This window comes from Oncorhynchus clarkii, chromosome 22, assembly GCF_045791955.1.
Source record: "Oncorhynchus clarkii lewisi isolate Uvic-CL-2024 chromosome 22, UVic_Ocla_1.0, whole genome shotgun sequence".
Taxonomy (NCBI): domain Eukaryota; kingdom Metazoa; phylum Chordata; class Actinopteri; order Salmoniformes; family Salmonidae; genus Oncorhynchus; species Oncorhynchus clarkii.
The window spans coordinates 47,248,926-47,275,088 of NC_092168.1; the positions used below are offsets into that span (position 1 = coordinate 47,248,926).

Here is a 26,163-nt window from a genome sequence, read left to right on the forward strand (position 1 = left end):
AGGACCTGAAGGCCAACTTCTACTGTGATCTGTGTGACAAGCAGTACTACAAGCATCAGGAGTTTGACAACCACATTAACTCTTATGACCATGCTCACAAACAGGTAATGGACCTGTGAACACACGCGCACACACACACACAATTGTAACGCATTGTATTCAACCTTAAGATTGTTTAATCGTTTGTTAATCTTTTGTACACAAAATTGAGGTGTTCATTGAGTAGACAAATGGGTAAACACTGTGTGACTAAGACACATTTGTTTAAAAAAAATTGACATAGTAGGTTGCAATGGCACAAGACAAACAATGTAAGTTAACCTGTATGAAGGGTCCTGTATATACTATACCGGGGTCAATGGCTGTAGCCCTTTGTGAAGGGTCCTGTATATACTATACCGGGGTCAATGGCTGTAACCCTGTATGAAGGGTCCTGTATATACTATACCGGGGACAATGGCTGTAGCCCTGTATGAAGGGTCCTGTATATACTATACCGGGGACAATGGCTGTAACCCTGTATGAAGGGTCCTGTATATACTATACCGGGGACAATGGCTGTAGCCCTTTGTGAAGGGTCCTGTATATACTATACCGGGGACAATGGCTGTAACCCTGTATGAAGGGTCCTGTATATACTATACCGGGGTCAATGGCTGTAGCCCTGTATGAAGGGTCCTGTATATACTATACCGGGGTCAATGGCTGTAGCCCTGTATGAAGGGTCCTGTATATACTATACCGGGGTCAATGGCTGTAGCCCTGTATGAAGGGTCCTGTATATACTATACCGGGGTCAATGGCTGTAACCCTGTATGAAGGGTCCTGTATATACTATACCGGGGTCAATGACTGTAGCCCTTTGTGAAGGGTCCTGTATATACTATACCGGGGTCAATGGCTGTAACCCTTTGTGAAGGGTCCTGTATATACTATACCGGGGACAATGGCTGTAACCCTGTATGAAGGGTCCTGTATATACTATACCGGGGTCAATGGCTGTAGCCCTGTATGAAGGGTCCTGTATATACTATACCGGGGTCAATGGCTGTAACCCTGTATGAAGGGTCCTGTATATACTATACCGGGGTCAATGACTGTAGCCCTTTGTGAAGGGTCCTGTATATACTATACCGGGGTCAATGGCTGTAGCCCTGTATGAAGGGTCCTGTATATACTATACCGGGGACAATGGCTGTAGCCCTTTGTGAAGGGTCCTGTATATACTATACCGGGGTCAATGGCTGTAACCCTTTGTGAAGGGTCCTGTATATACTATACCGGGGTCAATGGCTGTAGCCCTTTGTGAAGGGTCCTGTATATACTATACCGGGGTCAATGGCTGTAACCCTGTATGAAGGGTCCTGTATATACTATATAGTGGTCAATGGCTTTAGCCCTTTGTGAAGGGTCCTGTATATACTATACCGGGGTCAATGACTGTAACCCTTTGTGAAGGGTCCTGTATATACTATACCGGGGTCAATGACTGTAACCCTTTGTGAAGGGTCCTGTATATACTATACCGGGGTCAATGGCTGTAACCCTTTGTGAAGGGTCCTGTATATACTATACCGGGGTCAATGGCTGTAACCCTTTGTGAAGGGTCCTGTATATACTATATAGTGGTCAATGGCTTTAGCCCTTTGTGAAGGGTCCTGTATATACTATATAGTGGTCAATGGCTTTAGCCCTTTGTGAAGGGTCCTGTATATATACTATACCGGGGTCAATGGCTGTAACCCTGTATGAAGGGTCCTGTATATATACTCTACAGTGGTCAATGACTGTAGCCCTTTGTGAAGGGTCCTGTATATACTATATAGTGGTCAATGGCTTTAGCCCTTTGTGAAGGGTCCTGTATATACTTTACCGGGGTCAATGGCTGTAACCCTGTATGAAGGGTCCTGTATATATACTCTACAGTGGTCAATGACTGTAGCCCTTTGTGAAGGGTCCTGTATATACTATACCGGGGTCAATGGCTGTAACCCTTTGTGAAGGGTCCTGTATATACTATACCGGGGTCAATGGCTGTAACCCTGTATGAAGGGTCCTGTATATATACTATACCGGGGTCAATGACTGTAGCCCTTTGTGAAGGGTCCTGTATATACTATACCGGGGTCAATGGCTGTAACCCTGTATGAAGGGTCCTGTATATATACTATACCGGGGTCAATGACTGTAGCCCTTTGTGAAGGGTCCTGTATATACTATACCGGGGTCAATGACTGTAGCCCTTTGTGAAGGGTCCTGTATATACTATACCGGGGTCAATGGCTGTAACCCTTTGTGAAGGGTCCAGTAGTAATTGCAGAGGTACACTTTCAATTTCAACTCCGAGGTCCATAAATCATATGGGGGCAGGCCAATGTTGGTGTTGCTGTTGTTATTGTTCTAATTGTGGTTGTTGTTGTTGTTGTTGCTGTTTGCTTACCAACACTGCCTTCAGAAAGTATTCATACACCTTGACTTATTCAACATTTTGTTGAGTAATCCTGAAATCAAAATGGATTAAAAGTAATTGTTTTCACCCCATCTACACACAATTCTCCATAATGACAAAGTGAAAACATGTTTTTAGAAAATTTAGCAAATATATTGAAAATGGAATAAAGAAATATCTAATTTTCATAAGTATTCACACCCCTGAGTTAATTCACTGTAGAAGCACCTTTGGTAGTGATTACAGCTGTGAGTCTTTCTGGGTAAGTCTCTAAGAGCTTTCCACACCTGGATTGTACAATATTTGCCCATTATTCTTTTCAAAATTCAAAATTCTTCAAAATGTTTGTTGATCATTGCTAGGCAACCATTTTCAGGTCTTGCTATATATTTTCAAGTTGATTTAAGTAAAAACTGTAACTCGGCCACTCTAGAATATTAATTGTTTTCTTGGTAAGCAATGCATTGTAGATTTGGCCTTGTGTTTTAAGTTATTGTCCTGCTGAAAGGAGGATTCATATCCCAGGGTCTGGTGGAAACAAGACTGAACCAGGTTTTCGTCTAGAGTGCAAAGCTGTCATCAAGGCAAAGGGTGGCTACTTTGAAGAATTTAAAAATCTAAAAAAAGATTTGTTACATTTTTTTGGGCTAACACATAATTCCATATTTGTTATTTCAAAGTTTTGATGTCTTCACTATTATTCTACAATGTAGAAAATAGTAAAAATAAAGAAAAACCCTTGAATGAGTAGGTGTGTCCAAACTTTTGACTGGTAATGTACATATTAACTCAGTCACCTCCACTACCTCGCACCCATGCACATTGACTCAGTACTGGTACTCCTTGTATATAGCCTCATTACTGCCTCGTACCCCTGCACATTTGTATGAACATAACAAGATTCAACAACTGAGACATAAACTGAACAAGTTCCACAGACAAGTGACTAACAGAAATTGAATAATGTGTCCCTGAACAAAGAGGGGGGGGGGGGGGGTCAAAATTCAAAGTAACAGTCAGTATCTGGTGTGGCCACCAGCTGCATTAAGTACTGCAGTGCATCTCCTCCTCCTGGATGGCACCAGATTTGCCCGTTCTTGCTGTGAGATGTTACCCCACTCTTACACTAAGGTACCTGCAAGTTCCCGGACATTTCTGGGGGGAATGGCCCTGGCCCTCACCTTCCGATCCAACAGGTCCCATGCGTGCTCAATGGGATTGAGATCCGGGCTCTTTGCTGGCCATGACAGAACATTGACATTCCTGTCTTGCAGTAAATCATGCACAGAATGAGCAGCATTGCTAGTGGCAGAGTCATGCTGGAGGGTCATGTTAGTATGAGCCTGCAGGAAGGGTACCACATAAGGGAGGAGGATGTCTTCCCTGTAACGCACAGCGTTGAGATTGCCTGCAATGACAACAAGCTCAGTCCAATGATGCTGTGACACACCGCCCCAGACCATGATGGACCCTCTACCTCCACATCGATCCCGCTCCAGAGTACAGGCCTTGGTGTAACGCTCATTCCTTCAACGATAAACGCGAATATGACCATCACCCCTGGTGAGACAAAACTATGACTCGTCAGTGAAGAGCACCTTTTGACAGTCCTGTCTGGTCCAGCGACGGTGGGTTTGTGACCATAGGAGACGTTGTTGCCGGTGATGTCTGGTGAGGACCTGCAAGCCCTCAGTCCAGCCTCTCTCAGCCTATTGCGGACAGTCTGAGCACTGATAGAGGGATTGTGCATTCCTGGTGTAACTCGGGCAGTTGTTGTTGCCATCCTGTACCTGTCCTGCAGGTGTGATGTTCGGATGTACCAATCCTATGCAGGTGTTGTTACACGTGGTCTGCCACTGCAAGGACCATCAGCTGGCCGTCCTGTCTCCCTGTAGCGCTGTCTTAGGTGTCTCACAGTAAGGACATTGCAATTTATTGCCTTGGCCACATCTGCAGTCCTCATGCCTCCTTGCAGCATGCCTAAGGCACGTTCACACAGATGAGCAAGGACCCTGGGCATCTTTCTTTTGGTGTTTTTCGGAGTCAGTAGAAAGGCCTCTTTAGTGTCCTAAATTTTCATAACTGTGACCTGAATTTCCCACCGTCTGTAATCTGTTATTGTCTTAACGATCTTCCCACTGGTTCGTGTTCATTAACTGTTTATGGTTCATTGAACAAGCATGGGAAACGGTGTTTAATTGAAAACCTTTACAATGAAGATCTGTGAAGTTATTTGGATTGTTATGAATTATCTTTGAAAGACAGGGGTCCTGAAAAGGGGTCCTGTTTCTTTTTTTGCTGAGTTTATTACTGTGGTTGTAGGGAAACAAAAGACAACAATACATCTATAGCTTTTACAGCTGGTCTGAATCTAGCAGCCGTTCTCTTAAATCTGGCTTTTCAAAGTAAGGATGAAAGACACTGATCACCCCATCTCACCACCATGTCGAAACGACTTTTACAAAATGAGTTGAAATGAGTGTATTTCAACATTACAGCTCTAACACCCTGACAGATTTCTTGGGAGATGAGGAGGCTTTATCGCTCGGTTCCGTATGATGTAACCCAAGGCATCCTAATGTAATACAATGCACTCTTCCTGCTCCACCAATCATTCAGGACCAAGGAGCTCAGTCCACAAGCATCTGTTGCTCAATCGATGGATAGCTAGCTACACCCCCCCCCCCCTCCTCCACTAAGCACCTGGGAATGAAGTAAATATAGGAGACGACAACCTGCCTGCTACTAGTTAGTCTACACCCATTGTTTTACGAAACATGGGACAAAAAAACAACATTTGATTTGATTTTCAGTCAGCCAGGGAGGCATGGGGGCTGACTGAGACCAGTGTGGTGGTTAGGCATGGGGGCTGACTGAGACCAGTGTGGTGGTTAGGAGGAGAGGAGGGCTGGATGTATCTGCACATACACAGACACACACACACACACACACACACACACACACACACACACACACACACACACGCACACACGCACACACGCACACACAGACACACACACACGCACACACGCACACACACACGCGCACACACACACACACACACACACACACCTGCACAAGTATGCACACACACACACACACACATGCACAAGTATGCACACACACACACACACACACACACACACACACACACACACACACACACACACACACACACACACACACACACACATGCACAAGTATACACATACACACACACAGAGATCCCCTACACATATGTTAAACCAAAGGGGATCAGACCAGTTACCCCCAGTGTACTCCCACTGAGAGGTAAAGGTCTGTTAACATGACAAAATTATATCTGATCTCAACGCATCACTTCCCTGCTATGAGAACCGAGCCACTGTTTATGCGTGCCAAATAGCACCCTATTCACTATACACCATGCACTGCAATTCACACCCTGTGGGTCCAGGTCATGCGTGCACTACTAAGAGAATAGGGCGCCATTTGCTTCGCAGGCCGATGTAAATGCAATCACTGGAGCTTCCTCAGATAGGAGAGGTTGTGGAGGAGATGAACTCTGTATCTCATCTTTCAGCATGAGAGTAATGATTTATGTTGTAGCTAGGTTCACTAAGCTGTCTTTTGTAACCAATGTTATTTTTATCGTTCACCCTCCGTCACCACCACCACCACTACCACCAACTATCACCACTACCACCATTACCACCACCACTACTACCCACCACCACTACCCCCACCCCCACTACCCCACCACCTCCACTACCACCACTATCACCACTACCACCACCACCACCACCACCACCACCACTACCACCACTACCACCAACTAACACCACTACCACCACTACCACCACTACCACCAACTAACACCACTACCACCACTACCACCAACTATCACCACTACCACCACTACCACTACTACCACCACTACCACCACTACTACCACCACTACCACTACTACCACCACTACCACCAACTATCACCACTACCACCACTACCACCACTACCACCAACTATCACCACTACCACCACTACCACCAACTATCACCACTACTACCACTACCACTACTACCACCACTACCACCACTACTACCACCACTACCACTACTACCACCACTACCACCACTACCACCACTACCACTACTACCACCACTACCACCACTACCACCACTACCACCACTACCACTACTACCACCACCACCACCACTACCACCACTACCACCACTACCACTACTACCACCACTACCACCACTACCACCACCACTACCACCACTACCACCACTACCACCACTTCCACCACTACCACTACTACCACCACCACCACCACTACCACCACTACCACCACTACCACTACTACCACCACTACCACCACTACCACCACCACTACCACCACTACCACCACTACCACCAACTATCACCACTACCACCAACTACCACTACCTCCACTACCACCACCACCACTACCACCACCACTACTACCTCCACCACCACTACCACTACCACCACCACCACCACTACTACCACCACCACCACTACCATCACCACCACTACCACCACTACCACCACTACCACCACCACTACCACCAACTACCACTACCACCACTACCACCACCACTACTACCACCACTACCACCACTACCACCACCACTACCACCAACTACCACTACCACCACTACCACCACTACCACCACTACCATCACCACCACTACCACCACCACCACCACTACCACAATCACCACTACCACGATAACCACTACCACCACCACCAGAACTACCACGATAACCACTACCACTACTGCCACTACCACCACCACTACCCCCACCACCACCTCTATCAGTGCCTGGTACAGCAACTGCACCGTCCACAACCGCAAGGCTTTCCAGATAGTGGTGCGGTCTGCACAATCAAATCAAGTCAAATGTATTTATATAGCCCTTCTTACAACAGCTGATATCTCAAAGTGCTGTACAGAAACCTAGCCTAAAACCCCAAAAAGCAAGCAGTGCAGGTGTAGAAGCACAGTGGCTAGGAAACACTCTGCACAATGCATCACCGGGGGCAAACTACTTACCCTCCAGGACACTTATACCACACGATCTCACAGGAAAGCCAAAAAGATCATCAAGGACAACAACCACCCGAGCCACTGCTTGTTCACCCCGCTACCATCCAGAAGGAGAGGTCAGTACAGGTGCATCATCAATGCTGGGACCAAGAAACTTAAAAACAGCTATCGCAAAGCCATCAGACTGTTTAACAGCCATCACTGACACAGAGAGGTTGCTGCCTACATACAGACTCGAAATCCTTGGCCACTTTAATAATGTTTACATAGCTTGCACTATTCATCTCGTATGTAGGTCAAGGTCAAGGTCCTAAACAATATCTTAACCGCCATCGATAAGAAACAATACTGTGCAGTCATATTCATTGATCTGGCCAAGGCTTCGACTCTGTCAATCACCACATCCTCATCGGCAGATTCGATAGCCTTGGTTTCTCAAATGATTGCCTCGCCTGGTTCACCAACTACTTCTCTGATAGAGTTCAGTGTGTCAAATCCGAGGGCCTGTTGTCCGGGCCTCTGGCAGTCTCTATGGGGGTGCCTTAGGGTTCAATTCTTGGACCGACTCTCTTCTCTGTATACATCAATGATGTCGCGCTTGCTGCTGGGGATTCTCTGATCCACCTCTACGCAGACGACACCATTCTTTATACTTCTGGCCCTTCTTTGGACACTGTGTTAACAACCCTCCAGGCAAGCTTCAATGCCATACAACTCTCCTTCCGTGGCCTCCAATTGTTCTTAAATACAAGTAAAACTAAATGCATGCTCTTCAACCGATCGCTGCCTGCACCTTCCCGCCCGTCCAACATCACTACACTGGATGGTTCTGACTTAGAATATGTGGACAACTACAAATATCTAGGTGTCTGGTTAGACTGTAAACTCTCCTTCCAGACTCACATCAAACATCTCCAATCCAAAGTTGAATCTAGAATTGGCTTCCTATTTCACAACAAAGCATCCTTCACTCATGCTGCCAAACATACCCTTGTAAAACTGACCATCCTACCGACCCTCGACTTCGGCGATGTTATTTACAAAATAGCCTCCAATACCCTACTCGATAAATTGGATGCAGTCTATCACAGTGCCATCCGTTTTGTCACCAAAGCCCCATATACTACCCACCACTGCAACCTGTACGCTCTCATTGGCTGGCCCTCGCTTCGTACTTGTCGCCAAACCCATTATCTCCATGTCATCTACAAGTCTCTGCAAGGCAAAGCCCCGCCTTATCTCAGCTCACTGGTCACCATAGCAGCACCCACCCGTAGCACGCGTCCAGCAGGTATATCTCTCTGGTCACCCCCAAAACCAATTCTTCCTTTCGCCGCCTGTCCTTCCAATTCTCTGCTGCCAATGACTGGAACAAACTACAAAAATCTCTGAAACTGGAAACCCTTATCTCCCTCACTAGCTTTAAGCACCAACTATCATAGCAGCTCACAGATTACTGCACCTGTACATAGCCCATCTATAATTTAGCACAAACAACTACCTCTCCCCCTACAGTATTTATTTATTTTGCTCCTTTGCACACCATTATTTCTATTTCTACCTTGCACTGTCTTCCACTGCACAAACCTACCAATCCAGTGTTTTACTTGCTATATTGTATTTACTTCACCACCATGGCCTTTTTTTTTGCCTCCCTTATCTCACCTTATTTGCTCACATTGTATATAGACAATGGCTCACTGGAGAGACGCTATCGGAGTCGGTGCAGCCAGCTGGTTTCTCCACGCATCGCGCCGACAGAAACAAACATCTTTCTGGTGAGAAGAGGGGGTATGCTTTATGGTTAACGAGACGTGGTGTGGTCACAACAACATACAGGAACTCAAGTCCTTCTGTTCACCTGATTTAGAATTCCTCACAATCAAATGTCGATCGCATTATCTACCAAGGGAATTCTCTTCGATTATAATCACAGCCGTATATTTTCCCCCCCAAGCAGACACGTCGATGGCTCTGAACGAACTTTATTTGACTCTTTGTAAACTGGAATCCACATATCCTGAGGCTGCATTCATTGTAGCTGGGGATTTTAACAAGGCTAATCTGAAAACAAGACTCCCTAAATTGTATCAGCATATCGATTGCGCAACCAGGGCTGGCAAAACCTTGGATCATTGCTATTCTAACTTCCGCGACACATATAAGGCCCTCTCCCGCTCTCCTTTCGGAAAAGCTGACCACAACTCCATTTTGTTGCTCCCTGCCTACAAACAGAAACTAAAACAAGAAGCTCCCGCGCTGAGGTCTGTCCAACGCTGGTCCGACCAATCTGATTCCACACTCCAAGACTGCTTCCATCACGTGGACTGGGATATGTTTCGTATTGCGTCAGACAACAACATTGACGAATACACTGATTCGGTGAGCGAGTTCATTAGAACGTGCATTGAAGATGTCGTTCCCATAGCAACGATTAAAACATTCCCAAACCAGAAACCGTGGATTGATGGCAGCATTCGCGTGAAACTGAAAGCCCGAACCACTGCTTTTAATCAGGGCAAGGTGACCGGAAACCTGACCGAATACAAACAGTGTAGCTATTCCCTCCGCAAGGCAATCAAACAAGCTAAGAGTCAATATAGAGACAAAGTAGAATCTCAATTCAACGGCTCAGACACAAGAGGTATGTGGCAGGGTCTACAGTCAATCACGGATTACAAAAAGAAAACCAGCCCAGTCACGGACCAGGATGCCTTGCTCCCAGGCAGACTAAATAACTTTTTTGCCCGCTTTGAGGACAATACAGTGCCACTGACACGGCTCGCAACCAAAACATGTGGACTCTCCTTCACTGCAGCCGAGGTGAGTAAAACATTTAAACGTGTTAACCCTCGCAAGGCTGCAGGCCCAGACGGCATCCCCAGCCGCGCAATCAGAGCATGCGCAGACCAGCTGGCTGGTGTGTTTACGGACATATTCAATCAATCCCTATCCCAGTCTGCTGTTCCCACATGCTTCAAGAGGGCCACCATTGTTCCTGTTCCCAAGAAAGCTAAGGTAACTGAGCTAAACGACTACCGCCCCGTAGCACTCAATTCCGTCATCATGAAGTGCTTTGAGAGACTAGTCAAGGACCATATCACCTCCATCCTACCTGACACCCTAGACCCACTCCAATTTGCTTACCGCCCAAATAGGTCCACAGACGATGCAATCTCAACCACACTGCACACTGCCCTAACCCATCTGGACAAGAGGAATACCTATGTGAGAATGCTGTTCATCGACTACAGCTCAGCATTTAACGCCATAGTACCCTCCAAACTCGTCATCAAGCTCGAGACCCTGGGTCTCGACCCCGCCCTGTGCAACTGGGTACTGGACTTCCTGACGGGCCGCCCCCAGGTGGTGAGGGTAGGTAACAACATCTCCACCCCACTGATCCTCAACACTGGGGTCCCACAAGGGTGCGTTCTGAGCCCTCTACTGTACTCCCTGTTCACCCACGACTGCGTGGCAACGCACGCCTCCAACTCAATCATCAAGTTTGCGGACGACACAACAGTGGTAGGCTTGATTACCAACAACGACGAGACTGCCTACAGGGAGGAGGTGAGGGCCCTCGGAGTGTGGTGTCAGGAAAATAACCTCACACTCAACGTCAACAAAACTAAGGAGATGATTGTGGACTTCAGGAAACAGCAGAGGGAACACCCCCCTGTCCACATTGATGGAACAGCAGTGGAGAGGGTAGTAAGTTTTAAGTTCCTCGGCGTAAACATCACAGACAAACTGAATTGGTCCACCCACACAGACAGCATCGTGAAGAAGGCGCAACAGCGCCTCTTCAACCTCAGGAGGCTGAAGAAATTCGGCTTGTCACCAAAAGCACTCACAAACTTCTACAGATGCACAATCGAGAGCATCCTGTCGGGCTGTATCACCGCCTGGTGCGGCAACTGCTCCGCCCACAACCGTAAGGCTCTCCAGAGGGTAGTGAGGTCCGCACAACGCATAACCGGGGGCAAACTACCTGCCCTCCAGGACACCTACACCACCCGATGTCACAGGAAGGCCATAAAGATCATCAAGGACAACAACCACCCGAGCCACTGCCTGTTCACCCCGCTATCATCCAGAATGCGAGGTCAGTACAGGTGCATCAAAGCTGGGACCGAGAGACTGAAAAACAGCTTCTATCTCAAGGCCATCAGACTGTTAAACAGCCACCACTAACATTGAGTGGCTGCTGCCAACACACTGACTCAACTCCAGCCACTTTAATAATGGGAATTGATGTAAAATATATCACTAGCCACTTTAAACAATGTTACTTAATATAATATTTACATACCCTACATTATTCATCTCATATGTCTACGTATATACTGCACTCTATATCATCTACTGCATCTTTATGTAAAACATGTATCACTAGCCACTTTAAACTATGCCACTTTGTTTACATACTCATCTCATATGTATATACTGTACTCGATACCATCTACTGCATCTTGCCTATGCCGTTCTGTTCCATCACTCATTCATACATCTTTATGTACATATTCTTTATCCCTTTACACTTGTGTCTATAAGGTAGTAGTTTTGGAATTGTTAGTTAGATTACTCGTTGGTTATTACTGCATTGTCGGAACTAGAAGCACAAGCATTTCGCTACACTCGCATTAACATCTGCTAACCATGTGTATGTGACAAATACAATTTGATTTGATTTGATTTGATTTGACTTATTTTTCTACTGTATTGACTGTATGTTTGTTTTACTCCATGTGTAACTCTGTCTTGCTGTATGTGTCGAACTGCTTTGCTTTTTGTAAATGAGAACTTGTTCTGGTTAAATAAAGGTGAAATATAATAAATAAAATAATAAATAAAATAATTATCCCTACCATAAAGGTGAAATAATTTATTTATTTTTTAAATGTATATACTGCATCGTGCCAATACCGCTCGTTCAACTCTCATCCATATATTTATATATAAATATTCTTATTCTTATTCCATCAATTTACTTTAGATTTATGTGTATTAGGTAGTTGTTGTAGAAGTGTTATATTGTATTACTATTACTGCACTGTCGGAACTAGAAGCACAAGCATTTCGCTACACTCGCATTAACATCTGCTAACGATGTGTATATGACCAGTGAAATGGGTTTTTTTGGGGGGTGATGAACGATGACCGAGCGGAATAGGCAAGATGCAATAGATGGTATAAAAAAAACAGTATATACATATGAGATGAGTAATGTAATATATGTAAACATTATTAAAGTGGTATTATTTTAAGTGACTAGTGATCAATTTATGAAAGTGGCCAATGATTTGAGTCTGTATGTTGGCAGCAGCCTCTCTGTGTTAGTGATGGCTGTTTAACAGTCTGATGGCCTTGAGATAGAAGCTATTTTTCAGTCTCTCGGTCCCCGCTTTGATGCACCTATACTGACCTTGCCTTCCGGATGATAGTGGGGTGAACAGGCAGTGGCTCGGATGGTTGTTGTCCTTGTTGTCCTTGATGATCTTTTTGGCCTTCCTGTGAAATCGGGTGGTGTAGGTGTCCTGGAGGGCAGGTAGTTTGCCCCCGGTGATGTGTTGCGCATACCGCACCACCCTCTGGAGAGCCTTACGGTTGAGAGGATCTGCAGAGAAGACAGGGAGAAACTCCCTACACACAGGTGCGCCAGGCTTGTAGCATCATATCCAAGAAGACTTGATAATGTAATCGCTGCCAAAGGTTCTTCAACAAAATATTGAGTATTATTTCAGATTTTTATTTCTAATAAAGTAGTAAAAAAAAATCTCAAAGCTGTTTTTGCTTTGTCAATATGGGGTATTGTGTGTAGATTAATGAGTGGGGAAAACGGTGAAGTCCATTTTAGAATAAGGCTGTAATGTAGCAAAATGTTGAAAAAGTCAAGGGGTCTGATTTTTTTCTACTCAGGTATTGTAGAGTTCCTGGATGGCATGGTTTACTACTTAAGGAATGCAATGTTTAGGTGACATTTAATCATTTGCTAGCCTACTAAAATATACAGTGTTTGTTCGTTTGTTTGTGGATAAATCTATTCAATAGTTATAATTTCCAATAAGGAACTATCCACTTTCATTCATTTTTAATCAACCCACTGTGAGATTAACTATAGGAAAATGTTGTTTTCCCATCTCTCCCCCTCCTGGCCCTCAGAAACGCAAATCCCTGTAGACAGGGAAGCAAAATGTAAATTAAAATCAGAGAGTTTAATCTAAGAAATTAATCTGAAAACTATTTTATGGAGCTGCATTAATCTAAAGTCGTTTTTCATTTGTGCAAAAAATATATTTTTGATTAAGTTTAACAGCAAAACACCTTTATTAATCTGTGCTGCTAGTGCATTATATTGTTGAATGCACGACATACCAAGATAGCTATACATACAGTCTGTTAAAAACACTTTGGGTTGTAGAGCTGAGGAGTATGAAAACAAAACGTGCTCTGGATAAGAGCGTCTGCTAACCTACTAGAATGTTAAATGAGAAAGAAGCCTCTCTGTCTGAGGGATTATTATTCAAGCTGCTTTGTCACTTAGACGCTACGGAGAGGAGTCACAAATTAGTGTCCCTACACAGATTTAGAGATTTAACTCAAGGTTTATTGGTTGTGTACACAGTTTTAGAGATCTACTCAAAGTTTGTTGGCTTGTGTACACAGATTTAGAGATTTAATCATAGTTTATTGGCTTGTGTACACAGATTTAGAGATTTACTCATAGTTTATTGGTAGTGTACACAGATTTTGAGATTTACTCATAGTTTATTGGTTTGTGTACACAGATTTAGAGATTTACTCATAGTTTATTGGCTTATGTCCACAGATTTGCAGATGTTATCGCAGGTGCAGCAAAATGCTTTTGTTTTTAGCTACATCAATAGGATGGTAGCAGGGTGAACCTTGCAATGAAAACACATTATACTATACTAGTAATCCAGAATTTTTTAATGAATTCTGTAGGAGGAGCCATGACTAGAATACAGCGTTGGCTGCTTTTCCTTCACTCTGCAGTCCAACTCATCAAAAACCATCTCAATTGGTTTGAGGTCAGGTGATTGTGGAGGCCAGGTCATCTGATGCAGCACTCCATCACTCTCCTTATTGGTCAAGTAGCCCTTACACAGCCTGGAGGTGTGTTGGATCATTGTCCTGTTGGAAAAACAAATGAAACTCCCACTAAGCGCAAACTATATGGGATGGTGTATCGCTGCAGAATGCTGTGGTAACCATGCTGGTTAATTGTGCCTTGAATTTAAAAAAAAAATCACTGACAGTGTCACCAGCAAAGCAACCCCACACCACCACACCTCCTCCTCCATGCTTCACAGTGGGAACCACACATGCATCCTTTCACCTACACCGTGGTTGGAAACAAAAATCTCAAACTTGGACTCATCAGACCAAAGGACAGATTTCCACCTGTCTAATGTCTATTGCTTCCAGTCTAATGTCCATTGCTTGTGTTTCCTGGCACAAGCATGTCTCTCCTTCTTATTGGTGTCCTTTAGTAGTGGTTTCTTTGCAGCAATTCGATGATGAAGGCCTGATTCACGTAGTCTCTTCTGAACAGTTGATGTTGAGATGGGTCTGTTACTTGAACTCTGTGAAGCATTTATTTGGGCTGCAATTTCAGAGACATGACTAAGTGGCTAAGTTCAGGACAGGGTACTGGGTGGAGGCTGGCTCGTGATGACTGTTTAACAGACAGATGGCCTGTAGATAGAAGCTGATTATCAGTCCCTCAGTCTCAGCTTTGATGCACCTGTATGGTCTCTGCCATCTGGGTGGTAGCGGGGTGAACCAGCCGTGACTCGAGTGGCTAAGGACCTTGATTATCTTCTTGGCATTCCTGTGACACTGGGTGCTGTAGACGTCCTGGAGGGCAGGCAATGTGCCCCCCGGTGATGCGTTGGGCTGACCGCACCACCCTCTGAAGAGCCCTGCGGTTACAGGCGGTTACAGGCGGATGCTCTCAATTGTGCATCTGTAAAAGTTTGTGAGGGTTTTAGGTGACATTTCAGGTTGTCAGTTGAACTTGATACTTTTGATCCTCTCGACACGTAGAGATATTTCAGATAGGATGCATCCTTTTAGACACCCCTTATATAGATTGGATGTAGATTGTTTGGTGAGATATTAACAGGCCAATTTATGTAAGCCTTTGTGATACAGTGCACTACCTGGCCCTGGCTAAAATGATTCCACTATAGAGGGGATAGGGTGCCGTTAGGTACGCCATATTAACGATCTGTTCTGACTTCCACAGAGGCTGAAGGAGCTGAAGCAGAGAGAGTTTGCCCGGAACGTGGCCTCTAAGACCAGGAAGGATGCGCGGAAACAGGAGAGAGCACTCCGGAGGATACATGAGCTTGCCGAACAACGCAGAGAGGTCCATTGGTGGGTACATACTGTATGTCCCGGAACATTCCAGGATTTGATTCATCACAGATTATTGGTTGAAGTGTGATCTGTCACAGATAATGTATAGGAGGATCCTGAGTCTTTCTGCCATTGTAGTCATAAAATTTGAAATACCACTTCTGATTTTAAACTGATTATAATGAAGTCATTTCAACCAGATTTGCCCACTGTGTATGCATACCTTTTTATACACGGTATATCGTTTTGATGTAATGGAGAAATTCAAATGTCTAGGGATGAGTCCTTGCTTGAGATACATGAATCATGAGCATTGATATCATTAAGTGAAACGGCCTATAACAATTGAGTTCCATGCACAAATGAATATGGACTTGCAAAATATTCATTCAAAATGTTATTTTTCTATATTTCAGCGCTCCAGGCAGTGGCCCCAAGTTCAAGTCCACTACGGTGGCAGTGGAGGGCAGTTTCAGAGACAGCTGTACCGATGGACCTTCAGAGGAGTCCAACAACTCCACAGTTCAGGAGACAGGAACCCACAACCACACCAGCACCGGCACTGGCCTGGCCACCAACATCAAGACCCAGAAAACACTATACTGGCCTTACACGGGAAAGGCCAAGAAACAGACTTACAACAGGCACAAAATAGCATTCTCATTCTCCTTCCCAAAGAAAGCATCCATGAAGCTGAAATCTTCGGCCGCCGTATTCTGTGACAACACAGAGGAGGGTTCCAAAGAATGCGTCAGAAGACAGATGCTCAGAATGCCCCTTGTTGAGTTGAACATTCTGGACTCTCCTACTGCAGAGGAAAAGGGACTGGGTCATGGGACTGTGGAGGCTATTGACACTCAGCCTGGTGATCTCAGCCCAAACAGTGTTAGTTTTAGTGAGTTGAGCCAGAGGTCATCAGATGCACTAGCCAGGTCTGACATCCCGATGCCACCACAGTGCTCACATTTGTGTTCTGTGCTAGTTAACTCTGAGGATATGGCCAGACCTTATGTGTCCTCCGTCTCCCAATTACCTGCATTCCCAGGCAACCCAGACACAGTACTAGATAGACCGAACTCTGAGGAAACACAGAGAAACAGCCCAACAGAGGCCGAGCCGGAAACAAGCAAACTCCAACTAGATCATAAAATAGAGGAGAGTGTCTGTGGGGAAGAGGACTCCTCCATTAGCAGTTTCTCTTCTGAGGTCGTCTCCGGTTCTGATGGTCCCCCTGAGAACGGCTCCTCCTCTCAATCCTCTCAGTGTCCTGGGACTGCGAGAGAGGAACAGAAAGGAGAAGACATTACGGTGGTGGTGAAGACCCTGTCTTTCACCAAGCCCAGCCAGCCCTTCTTCTCTGTGCTCAGCAGAGATGGAAACACTGTTCTCCAGTGGCCTACAGAGATGTTGACCTTCACCAGGACAGAGCCCTGTCTCTCCTACAGCTGCAACCCCCTCCATTTTGACTTTAGGGCCTCACAGCAATGGCAGAGCAGGGCGAAGGTTAGTGTTGGTGACAGTCAGAGTAATTTATCTGTGGCTTTGTGTATCAGCTCAAACTCTGTATGCGCTGAGGAACCAACAGATGTTGACAACAAGCACAACAACAAGGCCTGCTCTGGCCCAAACCATCAGAGCCCTATCAGAGACGGCAGGGAGGCAGTGAAGAGGAAGGATTGTTTCATATGTGAGCACCACACGAGTGGCACAGACACAGAAAGTTGCAGCTTGCGACTTAAGAGACACAGCAGTAGCGGATATAGTAGGAACTCAAAAGGTAGGACTCAATCTGAGAAAAGAGCAGCAGGTGGCGGGAAATGGAAATCCAGAGACAGGCGCCATTATAGGAGCCACAAGAAGAAGGGGAGGAGGAGGAGGAGGAGGAGGGGGATGAGAGGAGGCGGTGAGGAAGAAGAGGAGCACCACAGAGAGAGGGAGACAGATGGAGGGTTGGAGAGCAATACAGAGAAAAGCAACAAATTTCAGAGACGGTCTGAGTGTTGGGAAGGACTTGATAGCCAATTTAGAGTCTCCACTTCACAGCAAGTGCAGCGATTAGAGAAGTCAAAGCAATCGGCTGAGGACAGCGGCTGCGCTGCTCCCTTTGCCGCGGAGGACAGGGAGACGGAGAGAGAGAGGGAGAGGGAGAGAGAGAGGGAGAGGGAGAGAGAGAGGGAGAGGGAGACGGAGACGGAGAGAGAGAGGGAGAGGGAGAGAGAGAGGGAGAGAGAGAGAGAGAGGGAGAGGGAGAGGAAGCGTGTGGTGGAGAGGGAGCGGGTTGTGGAGAGGGAGGAAGAGAGAAGAAGACAGGAAACAGCAGGCAGAGTAAACGGCTCAGCGGGCGTCAGGAGAGACCCGGTCCATCCATCAACAGAACAGAGAAACACTGCAGGGCATGGCTCAAAGAGCTCCCAGAGTCACAACGACACCCCTTGCCCTGAGAAACCTCCTGGGGTTGTTAGACAAAACCCAAGCAGAGTGATGACAGTCACGGCACCAGAGAGCTTAGTCACCGTTACCCAAAAACTAAGAATGTCCCTTTCACCAGAGATGCTTGGTGAAGACTTGTGTGAGAGCAGGGCCCTGAAACGGAAAAGGACAGCATCAATGTCTCTGGCTGATAAGGAGCAGGGCCTTGACCTCCAGGGTCCATGCACTCAGTGTCAGCCAGCTGTAATGGTAGAGCCCAGCGGGCCAGTCCTATGTACCCAGTGTCAGTCAACTGTGGAAGAGTCCAATTGGCCAGATGGTTCAATGGGTGAGGAGGGGTCTGCTTGGTCTTGCTGTGTTTCTTGTGGTGGGGAGGGGAGACAGAGGAAGAGACAGAGAGGGTCCAGTTATAATCCTCACATCTCAGACCCTCCTGTAGGTCACAATGTTCTCATCTCAGACCCTCCTGTAGGTCACAATGTTCTCATCTCAGACTCTCCTGTAGGTCACAATGATCACATCTCAGACCCTCCTGTAGGTCACAATGTTCACATGGCAGAACCTCCTCTGGATGTACTGTCTGTTGACAGATGTGAGCTGAACGTCCAGAGTGACAATCTAGTGAATACAGCTGTGGAATATCTTGAGGTTAAAGGTCAACTTGCCAGCTGTAGTGCCTTGAGTCAGCCAGCTGTAGAGCACGACAGTAAGTCAATGGGAGGCTCTCATCGGCTCCAGATTCAGAACAATGTTCCCAGCGTGAAAGAAGAATGTTCCTTCTCTCCCTCTCAAACTGGACCTGTAAGAGATCCCCCAAATCCCCCAGAAATAATTGGTATTACTAATGAATACAAAAACAATACTGTTTGCCTCCCAAACTCTTCCACTGTTTCTCTCCCGATCATGGTACATCATATAGGAATGGGTAACATCGGACAAGATTGTATAACAAGGAAATCGGTGGCAGTGACTGCCCAGGTCAGTCCACTGGGTGTGAGAGAGATCATCCCCCCGTCCATCCCACAGATGTTTCACAGACAGAAAACGAGTCTGGACAAGTCATGTCAGCACAGTCCCCAGAGCCACCCCACCCACCAGGAGTGCCACAGCCCCCAGCATACCCAGATTCAGAGGTTTCATCCTGGGGTTAGGGTTCAGGACGAGAGAGGGTTCATGGAGAGCCTGAGACCTGGCAGTACTAACGTTACAGCTAGCCCCTACCACAATCACCGACCGCCATGTTTCCATCAGCATCACCTGTCTGACGGCATGGAGAAACACCACTGTCTCGTTCAGATCCAGACCCACAGGCACCTCCTCCACCACCATCAGCAACATCAGATGTTCCCTGGAAAGATGAAGCAAGTTCTGTCTGGATCTCCTGTCGCGGTGTCCACCTCCTGTCCTCCCATGCTCCACCCCGTCCACCTGTCTCCATCCCCCATGTCGCCCATGTCCCCCATGCCAACCAGGTCCATCACTATCCGACACACCATTCTCCATCACCAACATCACCACCGTGCAGCCTTCCTCCCTGCTCACCCCCAACCAACTCTCTTACCCCATGTTCTGCCTGTCCCAGTCAGCAGCCTGCCTATTGGGGCAGAAATGTGTCCCTCTGGCCCCTACCCACCTCCCTTTGTGACCTCACCACCGCAACTCTCGGTAATGGCCCCGCCCAGTTTACACCATCACCCAATGGCGGTGACATTCCACGCCATGCCCCGTCCAGCCATGTTCCCCTCCATGCTGCAGGCACACCCACATCCCACTGTCATCCCTCTACAGTCCATGTTTTGATGACATCACATCCCACTGTCATCCAGGCTACAGTCCATGTTTTGATGACATCACATCCCACTGTCATCTGTCTACAGTCCATGTTTTGATGACATCACATCCCACTGTCATCTGTCTACAGTCCATGTTTTGATGACATCACATCCCACTGTCATCTGTCTACAGTCCATGTTTTGATGACATCACATCCCACTGTCATCCCTCTACAGTCCATGTTTTGATGACATCACATCCCACTGTCATCTGTCTACAGTCCATGTTTTGATGACATCACATCCCACTGTCATCCCTCTACAGTCCATGTGTTGATGACATCACATCCCACTGTCATCCGGGCTACAGTCCATGTTTTGATGACATCACATCCCACTGTCATCCCTCTACAGTCCATGTTTTGATGACATCACATCCCACTGTCATCTGTCTACAGTCCATGTTTTGATGACATCACATCCCACTGTCATCCGGGCTACAGTCCATGTTTTGATGACATCACATCCCACTGTCATCTGTCTACAGTCCATGTTTTGATGACATCACATCCCACTGTCATCCCTCTACAGTTCATGTGTTGATGACATCACATCCCACTGTCATCCGGGCTACAGTCCATGTTTTGATGACATCACATCCCACTGTCATCCGGGCTACAGTCCATGTTTTGATGACATCACATCCCACTGTCATCTCATTGCTGGACATGTTTTGATGACGTCATCAAAGCAGGAAGTATAGCTTTCAATCTTCTTTTTTGTTGTTTTACTTACAACTATTATTTCAAATGTGGGCGAAAGCAACAACAAACAAACAAAAAGTTACTGTCAATTTCATCTCGTACTTAAAGTAGTCTTTTCTTCACGTAACATCCAGAAACCTGCTTTAACAATGGAAAGGCTTCTGTGGTAGCCTATTCAGAGTGATAAGTGATTTTCATTCATACAATATTATCCAGAAATATTTCCTTTAGAGTGACAATCAAGCATAACTACAGAATTAGAACGTGTGCAATACTAAAAAAACCAGTCTGAAGCAGATTAATTATTAGAGTGTCCTCTAGACTGTATTTTTTTTGCTAGTGAAGTGCTTCAATAGTCTACCTTTAAGGGCATTACATGCAATACTAGTTCAATTAAACATGAACATAAGCACAGTCCGTTTTTTTAGTGCAAACGGTACGTGTGGAAGAGTTTCACTCTACGTTCATTTTGTTTCCTAAAGTATGACAATTCATTCACAAAACACTCTATTGTACAGCATTCCCTCCGTAGTTTCAGACACAGCCCCCCCCCCCAAAAAAAAAAATATATATATATTTGGCAAGTAAAGTATGCATTGAAAGAATGAGTCTGAGCTGTGGCTGTCCTTATATGGACACGGTATGGCTACATATGTTATGAGTTAGATTTTATACATTAGATTTATTTTAAAAAGTGTCAGTGTCTTTGTAATCACATAGCCCTGATTGATTCTGCACCTAAATCTGCTTACCAAGTGGTCGCAAATGCTTCCCCATAGGCCTTCTCCATGTAATTGTAATACAGTAGATGATGAAAACTGTTCTACCGTTCTGCAACTAATTCAACTTGATTTAAAAAAAATACAAAATAAAAAAAATGTTGTACATTGTTGTAAATTAGCCATATTTATAATTCACTTGCAGGATTTATTGTAAGATATAATTCTGATTTTATATTGCAAGTTCCCCCTTTATGTATTATCGTCATTATTTAGATACAACTACGTTTTTACTTACGTTTTGTCAACAGAATGATGTTGAGGTAAAAATAAATCAAATGTAAAAAATGTAATTAAAATAAAAAAATATTCCTCTTTCTCGATTCTCTTTTTTTTTTGGTTTCAGATGTGTGAGTCTTTTAATTCGCCACTCTGCAGTACACTATAATGAATACAACATCCGTGTTAAGTTGACTTGCTGATAACATGCAGTCGGAGAGAAAGGCATTAAACGGCGTAGTTGTTTGTGGAGGTTGTAAAAGACAAAGAGGAAATGCAATGTGGAGGGAGATTTGTCTTGGAGATAAAGCGCTGTTGAATATTTCATCTAAAAGAGAGATTACAACAGCAACAACATAAAATATGATGGAGGATATGTGGTGTAAATTTAGTCAGTCTATTTTACAATGAGATGCATTAAATCTCCTGCAAGCAAGGCTTGTCAAACACCCCACATGCTGTTTCACTGCTACAAATGACCTTCAGAGGTCTAGAGCTGTCACTAAAATGGTCGCTGTCACCTCCAGGCTTCTACAGTGTTTTCCAGTATTATTGGTTTATTCGGGAAACACCATTAGGTTTTGCAGCAGCAAATATCCTTCTGGGATCCACACAAAAAACACCACAAGTGACAAAACACTCATGCACTGATACACAATAACAGACACACAAATGTAAAATGCAATGATACACAAACAATAGAATAATGGTGTGTGTGTGTGTGTGTAGATAGTGTGTCATAGAATGTGTTAGAGTGTCTGTGTGTGTTAGAGTGTCTGTGTGTAGATAGAGTGTGATAGTGTGTGATAGAGTGTGTTAGAGTGTCTGTGTGTGTTAGAGTGTCTGTGTGTAGATAGAGTGTGATAGTGTGTGATAGAGTGTGTTAGAGTGTCTGTGTGTGTTAGTGTGTCTGTGTGTGTTAGAGTGTCTGTGTGTGTTAGTGTGGCTGTGTGTGTAGATAGAGTGTGTTAGAGTGTCTGTGTGTAGATAGAGTGTGATAGCGTGTCTGTGTGTGATAGAGTGTGATAGAGTGTGATAGTGTGTCATAGAGTGTCTGTGTGTAGATAGAGTGTGATAGTGTGTGATAGAGTGTCTGTGTGTAGATATAGTGTGATAGAGTGTGATAGTGTGTGATAGAGTGTGATAGTGTGATAGTGTGTCATAGAGTGTCTGTGTGTAGATATAGTGTGATAGAGTGTGATAGTGTGTGATAGAGTGTCTGTGTGTAGATATAGTGTGATAGAGTGTGATAGAGTGTGATAGAGTGTCTGTGTGTAGATATAGTGTGATAGAGTGTGATAGAGTGTCTGTGTGTAGATATAGTGTGATAGAATGTGATAGTGTGTCTGTGCGTAGATATAGTGTGATAGAATGTGTGTGATTTCACAGCCCCTATTGTGCAATGAGATGTTGTTTAACAAACAAACACAACAAGTAACAAAAACACCGAGATGCGGTTTAATAAAAAACGTATTATTTTTATTGGGTGATTTAACGGGGTAATCTTCAGTTCGACCAATAACAACGCTGACATCCCACCACTGATTTGGCTGGGGAAAGCACCCCTTTCAAATTCATAGACAGAGCTACAGATACAAGGGACTGACCTTGTGCAGTGGCAGTTCTACCCATGTGTTGAGACCACACAATGTTTTATTATCGATTACATTGTTTACAAACTCACTTTTAAATGTATTATATTGAACTAGGCAAATCAGTTAAGAACAAATTCTTATTTACAACGACGGCCTACCCCCGGCCACACCCGGACTCCCAATCAAAGCTGGATGTGATACAGCCTGGATTCGAACCAGGGACTGTAGTGACTCCTCTTGCTTAGACCGCTGCGCCACTCGGACGGGTGAAGCAAAGCAAGCTATTCTTTCGGGTTCTGATGGGGTACGACAGTTGAACAAAGCTCATATTCATGATTCATATTTTCTTCAAGAATCCGTGGGTATATATACAGTGGGGAGAACAAGTATTTGATACACTGCCGATTTTGCAGGTTTTCCTACTTACAAAGCATGTATCAAATTCTTACAGTATGTCATGCAATAAAATGCAAATCAATTACTTAAAAATCATACAATGTGATTTTCTGGATTTTTGTTTTAGATTCCGTCTCTCACAATTTGAAGTGTACCTATGATAAAAAATTACAGTTCTTGCTTTGTAAGTAGGAAAACCTGCAAAATCAGCAGTGTATCAAATACTTATTCTCCCCACTGTATATACATATATAATTCATTTAAAAGTTAAATGGATGTAGCAGGTTAAGTCGTTTTAAAGGGTATAGTAAGGTTAAGTTAAAGTAATGCGTCATCACAAAGTCCGACTTTACAGGGGGTATAACAAGCTCCTCGGGGGGGTTTGTGTTACATGGCAGATATACCACGGCTAAGGGCCGTGTCCAGGCACTCCACGTTGCGTCGTGCTGAAGAACAGACCATAGCCGTGGTATATTGGCCATATATCACAACCCCCCAAGGTGCCTTATTGCTATCATAAACTGGTTTTACCAACTACAATTAGAGCAGTAAAAATACATGTTTTGTCATACCTGTTGTATACGGTCTGATATACCACGGATGTCAGCCAATCAAATCAAAATCAAATGTATTCATGAAGCCATTCTTACATCAGCTGATATCTCAAAGTGCTGTACAGAAACTCAGCCTAAAACCCCAAACAGCAAGCAATGCAGGTGTAGAAGCACGGTGGCTAGGAAAAACTCCCTAGAAAGGGCAGAACCTAGGAAGAAACCTAGAGAGGATCCAGGCTATGAGGGGTGGCCAGTCCTCTTCTGGCTGTGCCGGGTGGAGATTATAACAGAACACGGCCAAGATGTTCAAATGTTCATAGATGACCAGCAGGGTCAAATAATAATAATCACAGTGGTTTTAGAGGGTGCAACAGGTCAGCACCTCAGGAGTAAATGTCAGTTGGCCTTTCATAGCCGATCATTCAGAGCATCTCTATCTCTACCAATCAGAATGTAGGGCTCGAACCACCCAGTTTAAAAAGTAGTTCATATCATGGCATTGTCGAATACTTGTTTCTGATTGGCTAGAAGGGCATTCCAGAGTGTGCGTTATTTGCACTGTAATTGTAACGATCGTCTGTGGTGGAAGAAGGTGAGGACCAAAGTGTAGCGTGGTAAGTGTATAACTGAACACTGAACAAAACGACAAATGACAAACGAACAGTCCCGTAAGGTGAATGACAAAAACACTAAACAGGAAATAATCACCTACAAAAACACAGGTGGGAACAGGCTACCTAAGTATGATTCTCAGTCAGAGACAACTAACGACACCTGCCTCTGATTGAGAACCATACCAGGCCAAACACAAAAAACACAACATAGAAAAAAGAACATAGACTACCCACCCCAACTCACGCTCTGACCAAACTGAAACAAAGGAACTAAGGTCAGAACGTGACAATAATGCACAGTATTTTTGCACGGTGGAATCCAATGACTATAGTCAATGCTTACGTGTTCGATGTTTAAGCTGCTTTTGAAAGCAAAAGTTGAAATGAAAACGTTATTAGTATTGTTGAATTAAATATTCCTAATTTCAAGCTAGGACTGATGGTTTGGTTAGCTAAACTACCAAGTATGTTTGTGTTTTGATACAACAGCAACTCCTGTACTGTATATACAGTAAATACAGTAAACTTGCTAGCTACTTCAGTGGATGTTTAACACATTTCGAGAGGCAAATGTGCTAAAGTATAGCCATGGTATAAAAAAGATATATCAATAATTAGTTATGGAGACACCTTCCACGCCCGTTCATGGTTTTTCCTTAGGACGCATAGCCCCTCTTTAATTATTCGTTACTTAGTTTCACAAAGGGATTCTTTTCAGTTGTACCACAGTCCACAGTTTGACCGCTGTGATGACAGCTTACTGCCACAGATGCATTAGAGTGTGGATGATTGTGGAGCTAAAACGATGACTTTTCTCAGACATATCAGTGGCAATTTGCTGCCATGCTTCCCTTTCGCTACGATGCAGCAGAGGATGGCTAAGCCTTAGCCATCTCTCAGTGAGAGGAGAGGGTTTTGATTCACACCTAGCTAACCCAGCTAGCTAATCTCTCTCTCCCTTTCTCTCACCCTCCCTACCCCACTCCATCCCTCCCCAGCTAACAATTATAGAGAGAGAGAATGTTTTTTTGTGTTTAAAAAAAAATAATGTTTTACCTGTTTATGTGTCCAGTTTTCAATTAGGGGAACATTCTATCTATTTTAACAAAAACCTTGTAAGAATCCTCTTAGCATCTTTTGATATTCCAT

At 44.7% G+C, this 26,163-nt stretch overlaps 1 protein-coding gene across 1 annotated transcript in view; it reads left to right on the forward strand.

Annotated features, from left to right (window-relative positions):
* LOC139380155 (zinc finger protein 804A-like) overlaps positions 1-20,230 on the forward strand; it is a 139,891-nt gene extending 119,661 nt beyond the window's left edge. The window contains exons 2-4 of the mRNA XM_071122598.1: positions 1-104; positions 15,779-15,909; positions 16,308-20,230. The exon at positions 1-104 is cut by the window's left edge and continues 46 nt beyond it. Of these exons, the coding sequence (XP_070978699.1) occupies positions 1-104; positions 15,779-15,909; positions 16,308-20,121 (4,049 nt within the window). The 3' untranslated portion in view covers positions 20,122-20,230. The remainder of the gene's footprint in view (positions 105-15,778; positions 15,910-16,307) is intronic.
* The last annotated feature ends 5,933 nt before the right edge of the window (positions 20,231-26,163 follow it).